This window comes from Caretta caretta, chromosome 1 (assembly GCF_965140235.1).
Source record: "Caretta caretta isolate rCarCar2 chromosome 1, rCarCar1.hap1, whole genome shotgun sequence".
NCBI classification, from domain to species: Eukaryota; Metazoa; Chordata; order Testudines; family Cheloniidae; genus Caretta; species Caretta caretta.
The window spans coordinates 253,516,760-253,532,468 of record NC_134206.1 but is presented as its reverse complement, the minus strand read 5'-3'; the positions used below and the strand labels follow the sequence as shown (position 1 = coordinate 253,532,468).

At 40.9% G+C, this 15,709-nt stretch overlaps 1 protein-coding gene across 1 annotated transcript; it reads right to left on the bottom strand.

Annotated features, from left to right (window-relative positions):
- Positions 1–351: 351 nt before the first annotated feature.
- On the bottom strand, positions 352–15,697 carry HSP90B1 (heat shock protein 90 beta family member 1). The gene is made up of 18 exons (XM_048831620.2): positions 15,521–15,697; positions 14,855–14,954; positions 13,571–13,712; positions 13,373–13,489; positions 12,586–12,917; positions 10,410–10,521; positions 9,288–9,401; positions 8,250–8,366; positions 6,514–6,651; positions 6,345–6,422; positions 6,196–6,261; positions 5,502–5,771; positions 4,947–5,192; positions 4,394–4,530; positions 3,417–3,495; positions 3,174–3,329; positions 2,262–2,363; positions 352–595 (listed from the first exon to the last, which is right to left on the bottom strand). Exons 1-18 carry the CDS (start codon positions 15,567–15,569, stop codon positions 566–568), a joined length of 2,385 nt encoding a protein of 794 aa, XP_048687577.1. The 5' UTR covers positions 15,570–15,697; the 3' UTR covers positions 352–565.
- Between the last annotated feature and the right edge of the window lie 12 nt (positions 15,698–15,709).

Genomic DNA, 15,709 nt, shown 5'->3' with positions numbered 1-15,709 from the left:
CCCCTTTTGAAGCAAGCTCTGTGAAGCTGACCCTTCAAACCCTGAGTGGTAAGACTCTCCAGTGCATTTAGTCAGCCTTAACAAGATGCAGTAGTTCTGTACTTGAAGTGATACTTTTACAGCTTCTCCTAGTCTCCCCCCTGCCCAAATGTATGATCTTTAAAGGTTAATGCTGCATCTCTCTGCAAGAGAAGTGAATGGTCTGGCTTTGACAGCAGAAAAAGTTTTAGTTAAGACTGTTCTGTTGGGTTATATCACAGGATATTCCCCACAGCTATTAAACAAGGAACCAAGTAGTGCTAGCCTACCTGCCAGATGACAGTGGCCCTTTAGTGTAGAGTTTACACAGTGTTTGGGAACATTTTTATTTTGTACACGTGACAAGATTTTACACCAAGAATAGTCAGTTAAATAGTACAAATTTACATTCATGAGGAATGTTTTAAAAAAAAAACTTAAAAAATCCTCCTCTGCCCACAACACCCCCCTCAACATTTTACAGTGAAAAACTGAACAATCTAATTCACATTCCCTCACCCCAGACAGGATGCTAGTTGAGTGCAGCTTACAGTTCATCTTTTACATCTGTGGATTCCTGCAAAGATGAGAGAGAGTTAAGTTTATAGTCTCAAGACAGCTTAAAAAGACTTGGTCATCTTGATGTATAGATTTGTCTGTATACTGAAGACCATGGCTTCCATGCATGATAGGATGCTTCCAGAGGCCAGTTTTTGCATCTCTCATTTTCACAGCACTTGTAATGCTTGTGACAGAAGGGATTTTTAGTCCTTTAAAAAGCTATTTTGTATCTGTTCACACCCATTTAACTTAATTAGGGGATAGCTAATTGACAGATCTTTAAGACCACCCCATCCCTACAGGAGCTCCAGTTGTCTGCTTGTCCAAGTGGAGGGGAAGATATGAGCTGCTATTTAATCTAGAACAATTTTTAAAGAGCCTTCCAGGCTCTTTATATCAGATCAGCAAAAAGGGCAAACCTCAACTTTTCCCCCTGTAGGCCACCTTGGAATGCAATTATGCTTGTGGTCCATCTCTGCTCTGTTGTGCAGGGGAGAAGAGACTTACAAATACTACCAATGCTGAAAGTTTACTGGCTTTCTGGTCATGACTGTTGAGATCTTAACAGTAATTCAATAGTGTGGACTAGCAAACCAAAACAGAACAGAGTTCCCTCCCATAACATTATTGCTGCAGCAGCTCAGAGTAGGTGTGGCAGGTAAATTTAAGCAGCTATGAGTCCAGACACACGGAATAGTTCTGTTAGAAGTAATTTTTACTTAGCGCACTTTGTTTCTCTGCCCCCAACCCACTCCTGCACAAGCACTTCATTAAAAAGCAGCCTTAGATTCTTGGCTACAATTAAGCAAAGCACCACCATGCTAACTTCAGCTTTACAGGCAAGAGACACAGGCTATAGGAGCCAACCACTTCATGTAGGTGACTGAACACCAGAACCAATCTCCACTTATCACCAAGAGAACAGATGTATTTAGTTGGAAGAGGCCCTTCCCCAACCTAAACTCCTGGGAGCCAATAATTTAGTCTGTTTGGTTCAACAACACGTCTAGTCCTCAGACTTTGGAATGAAGCAGTAGGCAACTGCAGTTCTGAAAGGAGAAGAACCCCAGAGCATCACAGCTTGTGACCCTCTACATTAAAATAGTTGCACACATCTAAAAAATGAGGGTTACTTTTAATTCCATTTGTGGGTGTTCAGTAACAAATTTAACCCTGAAACATGATTAACTGGAAACAAAAACAGTTCCCGGTTTTACTGGAAAGTATTAGCATTCTAATAAGAAATAGCTTTGCTGAATCTGTGGTCAGAAATAAGTTCAGCCACTAGCTAAATAGTCCATCTCCAACAAGTTATACTTCCCAATCTGCTCTTCTACATTTAAAGATTTTAGTAGCTTCCCATGTAGTAGAATTAGGACAGGCATACACCAAGTGCCTTAGGAAAGTAGCCTTGCCTAAATCCCAGTTTAAGATAGAGCCTTAGACAAGATGGAGATTTATCTCCGTCTCATTTGAGAAGTTCAATGTATAACAAAAACTTATAATATGCTTTGACTTCAAGCTGCTACTCATTGGAATTCCACAAGCTTTATCTACACTATGCCTCAATGAAGCCATGTTTTATTTGCTCCATGAAAACTGTTCACTTTGAAATCTGTTACTTTCATTGGTTTTAGAAAACTGAATGAGAGACTAGTAATTAAGAGTTATTCTGAACAGACCTTCTCTGTTTCGCTCTCATCACCATCAGCTTCTACTTCCTCCTCCTCTTCATCTTGCTCTGCTTCAGCTGTGTCTTCAGGTTCTTCTGGCTCCTCTTCCACCTTAGATAATGTGAAATAAAGCTATTTGTTATTCCATCCTCAATAGATCAATTTGCTAGTCTTAATGGATAGGACTGAAAGTGGCCTAGAGGCTCACCTTTCTGGCCCATTCACCTGCCTTTGCACCATTCAGGTAGCAAGACCTGCCAATAGACCTTGATGTGCATTTCTTCAAGTGTGACAATTCCCCCATAGGCACATCTAGTATAGCTGTCTCCATATAGCCACAATTTTGGGAGAAGACTAGCGTTGAGGTACAGCATAAGAGCACACTGCACTGTCTTCAGTTGGTGCTGAGTCACTTGGGCAAAATGTGCCAAAATGACAGACTTTAAGAGCATCTTTGGAATGTGGCCAGTAAATCAAAACTGGGTCACTAATAACCCACCCTTGTGTGCAGAGAAGCTGGATATACAGCAAGTGGGTCTAGATGCTATTAACTATATCCCCAACTGTTCCCTAGAAAAACGTCTACACAGTATTTTGGAGTGAGCATTCCAAGCCATGGTTGACAGACTTGGGCTAGCAGACTTGTGCTCTAAAAACAGCTGTATAGCCCCAACTTCAAAGCACTATTTAACTTCAATCTGTGGCTTATACAGCTAATTTTAAAAACTAGCTGAAGCCCTGTTGGCCCAGGTCCACTGACCTGGGCTTTGAAGGCTCACTCCAGAATGCTGTGTAGACATACCCATATATGTACACCCCTTCCCCCACCCCAAGTTGTCTTAAGGGGAAGTTTTTTTTTTAAAAGTGCTTTGAAAATTAAGACCTCTGAGCACCAATTACCCAAAAGTGAAGGCAGCTCACCTTTGCATCAAGGTCAATATTTAAACTTAAACGAAGCATTCTTTCTATTCTCTCTCCATATTCCTTTGTGTCTGGTAACATATAGCCTGATCTTATGGTCGCTGTTTCGAACAGAACTACAGCAAGATCTGCAACAGTTTTATCATCTTCATTTTCCTGATTTGGAAAAGTAAGGAAGAGCCATTAACCAGAGTTCATGCAGCCAAACAGTTAACATATCATTGCTTTGTAACTTCTGTTTACCTTGATGCGCCTGAGCATGTCCTTGATCAGTGGATGTCTAGGGTTAATTTCAAAGGTCTTCTTCTGACTAGCATAGTAACTACAAGAAGAAACTTATATCAGTAGCTAGCTTTTTAGAAGGCAGCACCACTTTTAATTTGCCCTCTAATGTTTAAGGCTTAGTTTACTTAATAGTCTAGAAGTTCAAATTCTGGAAGACAACTAAAATGCAGAAAGTCAGCTTTACATGTAATACTTAGAACAGTAGTGTGAACTGATATGTGCAGATGCTGGTTATCAATTCAGTCTGTTGTGCTTCAGTAGCAGTTTGTGAACAAGCAGGTACACTTGCTACAAGAGGGGGTCACAAATCAATAAACACTTTCAATGCTTAAGACACTAGATGGATTCAGTTAGAGTTTGTTGTAGGCTTCTTTCTAAATGGTTTAATGTATACCTTTATAAATATTTTCTGAATAATTTACAGTCACTACTACTGTGACAGACCACATATTTACAGTATTACTGCAAGTGGACAGAAAGTTCTGATTTGTCAAACAATTTAAACAGTTAAAGTATTAAAATGACAGGTTAACTTAAAGACTAGGCCTGAGTTTTTCAAATCTGATCAGCTTGCTTTTACCATTAGTAAAAGCCCATCTGGTCTATAGCCTCACTATTGTTAACACTGCAGGGGAATGTCTGCATACAAAAGACTTTCACGGACTTTCAGTGAATGTACACACACTATTTCGTAGTTTGGGCTGTTAATTATGTGACTGGATCCCTTTAAATTAAGTTCTGTAAATATCTATAAAATTCAATGATGTGTATACTTAAGTCCTTGTGAGATGACAACTAGGTAAAAATGAGGATTATTTCTCTTACAGGTCCATTCTTGTCAATATGGAGCACCGTTAGTATGCATTTATGACTGCCTAACTGTGGCTCATATCTGTGGTGTTGGTAGACCATGATATACAAGTATGAAAGCTTACTTTGTGGAGATATCTTTCCCAGTCTGGTATGCCTGAGCCTTCATAATTCTTTCCATGTTGCCAGACCATCCATACTGACTAGCCACCAGCGCACATGGAGACTGAGTTAAGCGTTGAGACAACACCGCTTTTTCAATCTAGGGGAAAAAAAGTAGAGATTGAGGGATCTCAATCTCTGTAATTTGAGAGATCACATTTGCAGTTGTCATAGTTAGTTTTTACGAAAATCTGTAAAATTCAAATACAGTCCTATATTTGTTAAATACTTCAGAGGTGGCTTCGAGAGCTTTTCATTGGAAATAAGAGTCCTAATATCCCATTAGTATTTTTGTCTTCTAAAACCCATTGAGAGGTGAGCAAAGTACTTTTTAGAAAGCTATCTACATATAGAAACCAAAGTTTATGTCCCCAGGGGGACAAATAAATGAATTAAGTCTGAGAGGATGAGAGAAAAGTAAAAATTAAAGGATTAGTCAGGCCATATTTTTTTATTTTTGCACACATGTATAAAGAGAGATGCAGAATAATGCTACTGTGAATATTGAATTTGTACCTTGTCCTTTAAAGCCTTGTCTTTCATCCAGGTTAAGAGTGGCTCAAATTCTTTTTCCAAAGCTTCCCGACTCTCCTTGGATTTATCACTTTCATCAAATTTCACTCCTTCCTTAGCAACATTCTGGAATCTCTTGCCATCAAATTCTGGCAGAGCTTGAATGCAGTATTCGTCTACAGGTTCAGTCAAATAGATCACTTCATAACCCTTTTTCAGAAGACGTTCAACAAATGGCGAAGATTCAGCCTACAAATCGAGTTAATTAGAAACAAGTTTAATATTGCTTGGCACTAAATTCTTGAATTCCATTGCTGTACAGTTCTTTAGCCAGTTGTGAAAATATTAACCTAAATGCCACACACTGCTAATATCTAAGTTGCCTTGAACAGCAACAGGAATACTACAGTACAAGCAACTACAATCATATGGCACACTGAGCCTAGCCACTCTTACCAGCAGTAAGACCTTGAATTACAACTAGATTGATTCCTAAACTCAGACAGGTTTGCTACTTGACTATTTTGCTTTATAACACTGAAAAATTTTTATTCTTGCCTCTTTTCTGTTGGACCCCGCCATGAAATAGATTTTGTCTTGTTTCTCCTTCATCCTCTCCACATACTGGTCCAGACTAGTAGTGTTACTTTCATGATGAGATGATTGGAAACGAAGAAGTTTAGCTAAACGGGTACGGTTGGAATGATCCTCAATCACGCCAAGTTTTACGTTAGTACCAAATTCTTTCCAAAATGTATCATTGTATTTTTCTTCAGCAATCTTCTTGATCATGTCAAGAGTTTTACGAACCAGTTTCTTCCTAATAACCTAAGAATTCCAGAGACAAAATAGCAAGTTCACCCATACTGTTACATAAACACTGAGCACAACCAATCGTTTGAAGCTACTACAAAGAATGCTCCAACAGAATCTGTTAAGTACCACCTCAGTTCTCATGTTACTCTTCTGTAGCCATCTCCTTTTCATTTTCTTCAAATGAAGAACTACTAAACTTTGAATTTGTGGCAACAGTTTATGAATCATTCCACTTTGTATCTTCAAGCTTAACTTCTTTTCACTTAAAGTGATGTCTTGCTTTTTACTTTATTCCTAATTTAGATAGGATAGGGCTAGAAAGAATCTAGGCTAACTATGACTACTTGGGTATTGTGTTACTTACTACAATCATGTTACTTCCCTAGGGAAGTAGATTTATCCAAGTAGCTTGTTAAATTATGTCTAAATAAGATACCTTTAGCAATTTATGCTGCTGGAGGGTTTCACGGGATACATTCAGAGGAAGATCATCGGAGTCTACCTAATTGGGGAAAAAAGGTGAATTTATAAAATAGAAGTAACAGTAACTTAAGCCAACTCAGTTAAAAACTTCAAGATACTTACAACACCCTTGACAAAATTAAGATATTTAGGCATCATATCATGGAAGTCATCAGTGATAAACACTCTCCGGACATACAACTGCATGTTAAAAATAAGAATAGAAGTAGTATTAGGAACGTTTTAGGGATGTTTAAGTTTATTCCAGCTTTCAGCATACTTATGTTTTTACCTTAATGTAATCACTCTTTTTGGATCCATATTCATCAAATAAACCACGTGGAGCTGTGGTGGGAATAAACAAGATAGACTTGAATGTTACTTCTCCTTCAGCAGTGAAGTGAATATAAGCCATAGGATCATCGTGTTCCTGTGGAAGGAAAATTACAATTTAGTCAGTGTTTCTTTCTAGAGCTTGTATGAGAAAGCTATTCTTGTGAGTTTGCCCTTGTGGAAGGAACAGCTAGATCAGTGATATAGAAATAACCTCTGCATAACTCTACCACTGATTTATCTATCCTTTAGAAGGGAAATTTTATCTTCCTTTCATTCTAGATTTGCATGAAATGAGATTAAGGAGATTACCATAATCTGGGGTTTAAGATTCCAGTCTCAGTATTTAGTTGGCAGTTTACTTCCATGTTAAATAGCATGCAACCAGTAGTACCCTAATATATTAGTAAAAAGAAAAGGAGTACTCCTTTTTTCGTGGATACAGACTAACACGGCTGCTACTCTGAAACCTGTTAATATATTAGTGAGCAGCCTGGTTCTACCAAAAGTGAGGAACAATCATTGAAATTGAAAAAGCAAGCAATATACTAGTGAAAAGTAATAAGAGCCATTACACAACCACTATTCATTTTCACTGGTGTTTGTAAGGGGATATGACAAAAGTAAGATGTCTCAGTTGCAAAGATTACTTCTACTAGAATTCTGTAATGCAGATTTAATGTTCCCTACAGAATTCCCCCCGCAGTCCCAAATTTGATTTTCACCCACATGCTTCTTTTCCAGTTGTGTGTTTCAAATAGATTAGTTATGTGTACAAAATGTCTTTGCATGCACAGGACCCTAGTGATGCCACCCTCCCTCTTATATTCCTTGCCAGCCTGAATCTACCCCCTATCTGTACCCATCTACCACTGCATCCCTGCACCCAGCACTCCTACCCATACCTGGCATGGGGGCATGCATATCACCTCTGGAGATGAAAGGGTTTTGCCTGGCAAACCATGTATATGACTGAACACAAAAACCACCACATGCACACTCCCTGACTCTACCCTGGTTCTCCCTTCCCCATGCTAGCCACCCGCTATCTTACAACTACTGCTAACTCACCAACCCTCCCATCCCACTACAATGGCATGACCCAAAAGCCATACTAGACACAGATGCTTGAACTTTGGACTAGACATGACAGACACACAAAGCAGTCCTTAAGGACACTATTGCCCTCTTAGGCCAGGTCATTACAATACTTTTGTATGACTGTTTAAATGAAATATTTAATTTCACTGAAACAGAGCTGTCAAAGATAAAGTTATTTATTAATATGCCTAGAAATCTATTTCTCAAAAAACATTCCCTGAATCTTTGTATTGTTACAGGCATTCTTGCCGACAGGTATTTTGAAATAAATTGCCAAAATAAACGGAAACTGGCATGACTATTCATTGGGTTATTTTGACAGTAATGTACAATATTTTAAAATTGTGCAGAATTTAATATTTTGGTGCAGCATTGCCCGAAGAGTAAAAGATCATACCAACTCTTCCCCACTACTCCTCACACTCCCTCTTCCACCTCCCTCAATCAGAACAAGAATCTTTACTGAAAGGTAAGTTTAGTGGTAGGTTTAAGGGGCTGGCCTTCCACATAGTCACCTCCCATACATTACTTTAGACTGAGCTTATACTGTACCAGATGTGTACTATAGAAATTTGAAATCTGTATCAAATTTACCTTAGAAAATGATTTGTAAAAAGCTTTGTATTCATCTTCTTCAACTTCCTTAGATGGTCTTTGCCAAATTGGTTTGATATCGTTCATAAGCTCCCAATCCCAGACAGTTTTTTCAACCTGTGCATGAAAAAAAATTCTACATTGTTCAGCTCTTTTGCTTATGCCTGAGATTGCTGATATTGATGTACAAGTTACATAAGAAAGTTGCTGCTTCACTCAAGTTAGAAAGTTTACTTATGTATTATCAACCTCTGTAGTTTTTTGCATGCAGAGTGTTACTTCACCAAGTGCTCATAATGTACTAGGAGCATACAGAAGTTGCACATAATGCCTACCCTGAAGGTTTTACAGTCTGAAGTTTAAGATGTAGTATGTAATGGCAAGCACTGTGGTGGGAATGACTGAAGGGGACGTCACTGACAATGGATAACTCAGGGTTTATGTACATGATGATTTACTCATGTACACAAGAAATGGAAACTCTGCATGTTTTATCTGAATTTATATCAAACCAAAATACTAAATTTCTCTTGAGCCTGAGTTCGGGTGAAAAAGCTTTCCAGTAGTGTTGCTGGAATTATTCTGATTTGGTAGAGTTTGTGTGATCTCTAATGGCTCAAGACTCTTGATCCCCTCAGAAGCTTACTTGCCAATGTAAGAAATACATTAGAGGCGGAGAACAGGGCTAGGTGTACTGTGGAGAAATCCTTATGGAACTACCATTCACAAGGTACTACCAGTATTTCTGAACAGAAGACATTTTCTGCTGTTTGGCAATTGTTAGATCAAAATATGGTGTATTAGAATTTTATTTTACTGTCTTGCTAACAGCAGATTTCCACTAACACCATACTGATGGTAAACTTACCAGAAGGCACCATTGGTGCTAAAAATATATCATGCACATCTGGAAGATAAAGGGTTCTACATCCCTTAACATGGAACTGTAAACCAAGTTGTTTAGCACTCTGAGGTCTATACACCTCCCCGCCCCCCCACCAAAAAACCCAAATCCCACACATGCAAAAAACCACTTACCTTTTTAGTTTTTGGCTTTTTCTCTTCTTCCTCCTCTTCAACAGCAGCTTCATCATCTGTTTCTTCTTTTTCTTTTACTTCCTCTTCTTCAATGGGCTCTTCTACAGTCTCAGTCTGTGGAAACACTTAGCTATAAGTCCACTTTGCTTCAGAAGAACCTGGTCAAACAGCCTTTCCATGCCTAGCACCCTCATGAAACTGATTTATGATTGATAATCCAGGGGTTTAGATTTGAAAATCTAGTCACCATTTGACTACAATAAGCTGTTCTTTTAAATGAAAAAACTCTAGCACATGTCAACTGCCATAATTTAAAATAATCCATGTAGCATTTTGCATTCTAATTATCAGTAGTATGTAATAATTCACTGAAAAGCAAGAGATGTGAATGGGGCTGCAGCAGAAACAAGCTTGCCTAAGTTGATTTTCAACCATTAGGTCTGAATTTTGTACTATACCACTAAAGACACTAATCAGAGGCATACACAAAACATCAGAATGTGAACCTCCAGTAAGGCCCCAAAACAATACCCTGGTGAGAAGCCCCAGAAACTACAGGTAGCATGGTACTTATTTCCACCATGATGCATTCTCTGCTTGAGGCTTCCACCTTTTAGTTTTGCTTCTGGCTATTAGATATCCGGGGCCACCCTGGAGCTTCTTGAAGGGAGAAGTAGCAGAGTTATGCTCTCCCTCCACATTTGGGGAGGTGAAAGGACTGGTCTCTGACTTATCCTTTCACCTGCCTCTTTTGAGTCATCCTTCTTATGGATTCCAATTTCCCCAGCTAGTGCTCAGCTTTTACAAGTAGTGTGAAGTTGCCAAAGTTCTCCTATTCCCCAGGTTTGAAGAGCAGTGAAGCTGGCCAGCATTTTGTCAGTTCTGCTGCTTTGGAAAAGTCAATTTGGAGAACCACCATCAACCAAAAACACAAACCAATGTAGTTTTTGAAACAATGAGGATAAGTGCTTTCATAGGATGCTTAAGCTCTGTAGAACAGCCAGCTCAGGAAATTCTGTGATGAATGAGGGCACCCTATCAGGAAATGGATATTTCAAGCCTTTCCATTCATTATATATACACAGCACACGTTTCAATTAGTTAAGAGTTAGAGCTATTTACCTTGCTGCTCCACACATATATAGGGAAGTTAATGAACTGTGAATATTTCTTGACTAGATTTTTAATTGTGTCCAGCTCAAGATAGTCAGATGCCTCCTCCTTCAAGACAAGTCTGAAGAAGACAGTACAAGCGTTAGACAGGCTAGCATTTCAATACAATTTTGCTATTTGAATCTATGCATAAATATTTTGAAGAATCTAGTGTATCAGAACACCCAAATAGTGGGCAGTCCCTTGGGAAAGTTTCGACTAAACTGGGACTAAGTCAACTCTGCTCCTTTGCTTTCCTGTCTTTTTCCAGAGGAAAAGCACTACCATTACAGCTGTTCCAACCATGGAAGCCCAACAAAGCAGACCAGAACAGCTTTAGAAAGCTGCATTTAAAGACGAATCAGTTAGCACAATCATTGTTTGAAACCAATTCTACATCATTTACTAGACTTCAGAGTGGGGATGGGGGGGAGAAGGAGGGAGAAGTGTCAAAAAAGTTTACTAGTTGAGGATCTTCCCCAACAAATCTAGCATTCTAACAAAAACCCAAATCAGCTGCACCAAAGAAACATACTGCAAATGAAGAGAAAGGGTCCACTGGAGGATGTTGAGTCACCCTCTAATCCATGAGCTGCACATCAAGCCAGTCCCAGAGTATAACTGGGATTGGCTGCTCAGAGGGATTTTTTTAGTGTCAGGTAGTTTGGCCTTATTTAAGAGGAACTACTACATTTAGCACTTGTTTCATTTTTTCCACCACATTAAGTTGGGGAAAGTCTTCCTAGCAGTACTTGCAACTCAAGCTATCAGGACTAGGAAGTGCTTTCTCTTAGTAAAATCTGAGGTGTACTAAGTGAACAGGAGAAAAGGTAGAGACCTTAATCGTGCATTTTTAACTTTTACACGCAGTAGCAGACAAAAATTTAAGATTTAACCACTTGAAGTTAATGGAAAGTTTGACAAAATTGAAAATGGCATGTTTCTGTTTGTGGTTCTTGCTATTCAAGTTGATTAGCCTCAGATAGGAAGAGCAAGCCAACTGTATTAGCAGAAAGGACAGCCACAGTAGCCAGTTATGTCAGAGCAGTACAAGTATGGAGATCAGCTCTGAAGGGATCATTCGTTATTCTCTACACTATGCATTAACCTATACCAGAGCTTAGCACAAAGTTCTTTGTCAATGCGGACCAGAGAAATTGACTGCAGCTATTAAAGTATTTAAGTTCACAAGCACTTCATTTGTTTGTTCTAGTCCACTCTTCTCCATCACTAAGTCCACTTTAGAAAACACTAGCAGTTTAGCAAGAGTACTGTAGTATGTACTTTTTCAGCTAATGTAGCTGAACTAAAACAAAATTCCAAGTTTGTGAAAACTAGAAATCAAGCATGACCAAGCATACCTGTTAATATCTCATCACATCCTTAAGCTATGCAAGAAAGTGAAAAATTGGCAAAAAACGCAAACACCTTTAGTCAGTAGTTATTTTCAAGGCCCTAAACCATGGCTTTGATTCAGGAAGTCATTCCTATCCAGGAAAAGCACTTATTCCAGGGTAAGGACACTATAAATGAAGAGTTACTGCACAGGATTCATAGTTAGTGTCCTACCACATTCACGGCCATGAAAAACGCATCACTGACCACAAAGTCCTCTTTTGTATGCTTTTACCCTATATACTATACTGATTTCACAGGGGAGACCCAAGTTTCTCAAATTGGGGATCCTGACCCAACATGGAGTTGCAGGGGGGTTGAAAGTTTTTTTTTGGGTGGGGGGAGGGGAGGGGATGAGAAAGATCATGGTATTGCCACCCTTACTTCTGCACTGCCTTCAGAGCTAGGCTCCCGGACAGCAGCTGCTGATCTCCAGTTGCCCAGCTCTGAAGGCAGAGCCGCCAGCTGTAGTGGTGCAGAAGTAGGGGGTTGCGACCCCCACACTCTTACAGTAACCTTGCGACCCCCACACAACTCCTTGTAGGGGTCCTGATCCAACAATTACAATACTGAAATTTCAGTTTTAAATAAATAGCTTAAATCATAAAATTTATGATTTTAAAAATCCTATGACTGAAATTGAGCAAAAATGGACCATGAATTTGCTAGGGCCCTATTCATAATGCAGAGAACATGCTAATGAGCAAGGTATACATCAACAGCTTACTATTGGATCAGCTGCAACACTTACGTTATGGTGGTGCCTCTGCCTAAGGTGGCTCCTCTGGGGTCATCAATCACTGAGAATTCATTTGAATCAGATTCCCAAATGTGTTGAGTATCATTATTGTGCTTTGATGTGACAATAACTCTGTCTGCTACAAGGAAGGCAGAATAGAAGCCAACACCAAACTGGCCAATCAGCTCAGATGTTGACTGACTATCTTCCGGCATTTCAGTGATCTTGTTTAAGAATTCACTTGTACCAGACTTGGCAATGGTACCCAAGTTTTTAATTAATTCTTCCTTGGTCATGCCAATACCTGTGTCTGTAACATGAAGCACGTTCTTCTCTTTATCACACTAGAAAATGAATAAGGTAAATTCAGTTAAGTGTCACTTGGAGACAGCATGCATTGCATCTTGTTAAAGTTGAAAGTTACAGGTGAGATGTTACAGTAATGAGAAGATTCTTCATGAAGAAAGTCTAGCCAGATTTTTGCATAGTAGAGCATGGATTCACATTAATGCAATAAGGGAAGACACTCTTGCTGAAGCAATGCAGTGGTTCAGCCACTCTTCACAGGAAGACACACTTCAGAGGCAGCCATAAATGTTTGCTACAACAATAAGACAGGGCATCTGAGGATTTTATGGTCAAACCAATGGTAGGGTACCAAGGTTTTAGTCGAAGTAGTTTATAAACTCTGGGATATGCAGAATGTTAAATACAAATTTATTAGCTTGGGCAAGTGAAAAGGTATTTACTAATGGCTGGAAGAATCAGCAGATTACCGTTAGTAGCTAACAGCTCTTACCTTTATTTTAATAGTGAGTTCTTCATTACCAGCAAGGGCATTGTCATCAGTCAGTGATAATAGCCTTATCTTATCTAGAGCATCAGAAGCATTTGAAATCAATTCTCTCAGGAAAATCTGAAACGATATGTATAGGGATGGTAAACTTTATGCTAAAACTATATATGTTGACATTGTTTAAATAAACATATTGCTTACCTCCTTGTTTTTGTATAAAGAATTGATAATGAGTTTCATCATTCTGTTAACTTCAGCTTGGAAAGCAAACTTCTCAGATTTCTCTCTGATTTCTTTTATCTGGGATGCATTTAAGCCATCTAATTGAATAGCTTCCTCCTCTCTGTGGAGACAAAGTTAGATCTTTTATTAGGCCTTATTCAGTTACTACATAGTTTAGTCCAGTGGCAGGAGCAACTGAATTTGAGGTTACAGCAGACAGACCGATCTTAGGTTACTAAGACATTCCACAAACCATGGCATCAGGATGACAGTTTAGAACTGTAAGATTTGATTTTGATTATGGAACACTAAGTGTGAAAACTATTGGGAAAGCCTGATAACAGGTGAGTGCATTAGATGTTATAAAGGCTGGATCTCTCTACTATTCAGCAAAAATCCTACCAGTCCCTGGTAGGCTCCACTCTGAAGTTACAACATACAATAACCTCTATGCTACAGAAGGCAAGGCATACAATGGAGATTTCAAGTGTACTGCATGTGTTTGCCACAAGTCAGTGTACTAATATAATAGCCCTGTGGAGTATCAGCAAAAAGAAGGAAACTGATTGGTAGCCAAGGAAGTCAATGATAGATGTCAAACATGTAACAGTGCAAGCTAGCAACCATTTCACATAGCTATTATGTTTTAGCTACCATTTATCTGCTTTTAAGGGGATTCATTTGCTTTTTTAAAATAAAAAGGGACTGAAAAGACCAGAGCTCTTTTTCCTGAAACAGTAGCCCTCTACCTTTCCAGACCACTGTCCATGCCCCTTTCAGGGGTCTGATTTGTCTTGCATACCTCCAGGTTACACCACCTGACTTAAAAACCACTTGCTTACAAAAAAATCAGACACAAAAGACAAGTTTCACAGCCACTATTACTGAAAAATTACTGACTCTCTCACTTTGTCATATAATTATAAAATAAATAAATCTGAATATAAATACTGTACTTGCATTTCAGTGTATAGTATATACAGGTCACTGTATGAAATTTTAGTTTGTATGGACTTCGCTGGGGCTTTTTACCTAGCCTGTTGTAAAACTAGGCAAATATCTAGATGATTCGATGTACCCCCTGTACCTCTGTTTCCCCACAGGATTACACGTACCCCTGGTGGAGAACCGCTGCCCTGGAGTACTCCCCCATCATAATACTGACTCCTTGGCCAGCAAGAAGGACGAGGCAGTAACCGGCACATGGAGCTCCAGGGTTTCGCGATGGGGGTCACAGCCCTTTACAACATAATAGGTACAAACCTCTGAACAACTTCGTCATCGGTCCGAGAGCCCTCTCGGCTTTTACCCAGGTCATCTTCTACTTTGCCGTCCACGTCGGGCTCCTCCGCTCTAGCCGGCGCTGGGGGAGACAGGGGGCGTTAGAAACATGGCCCACAACGCGGATCCGCCTCCCCGGCGGCCTTCCGCGCCGCGCACTGCGGAAGGGGCTCCTGTCAGGACCCCGCAGCGGGCGTCACGGCGGCGGGGAGGTTTCCGAGCGGCAGCCCCAGCGCCATGACCGGTCAGGCGGTGCAGGGAGCTCCGGCCAGCGCGCCCCTCCCCCCCCCCGGGGGGGTGTAACGCCGCCGCGGAAAGCGGCCCCGCCCCCACCGCGGGGCGCAGCGCCTCGGGACTCAGGCGGCTGAGGGAGAAGAGCCAGCGCGAATCCCGCCATCCTCCGGAGAGGCTGAGGAGCCGTGGGAAGGCGGGGCTGGACTCAGAGCGGTTCTCCCTCCCCCCCCCCCGCCGCCGCCGCCGCCGCCGCCGCCTCCCCCTCCCCGGGTTCAAACAGCCGCGCGCCCCTACTCCGAGGGTCCCGGCCCCTCCCTCCTATTCACCGGAGGGAGGCCGCGCAGGCTCAGGCCACCTGCCCCAACCGCTCCTGGCCAGAAGCTTCTAGAACCCGCGGGCGGGCGGGCGACTCACAGGCTAGGAGCAGGACACACAGGAGAGCGAGTCCCCACAGCGGCTTCATGGCGGTGTCAATGCGGACCCAGGAGAGACCAATCGAGCCCCTGCCCCGCGCCTCGAGCTCAGAGGAACAGCGCTACCACCGAGTCTGCCAAACCACCAGCCAGGTGAGCCCGCCTACCCCAGCCTTATCACTGTCCGGCA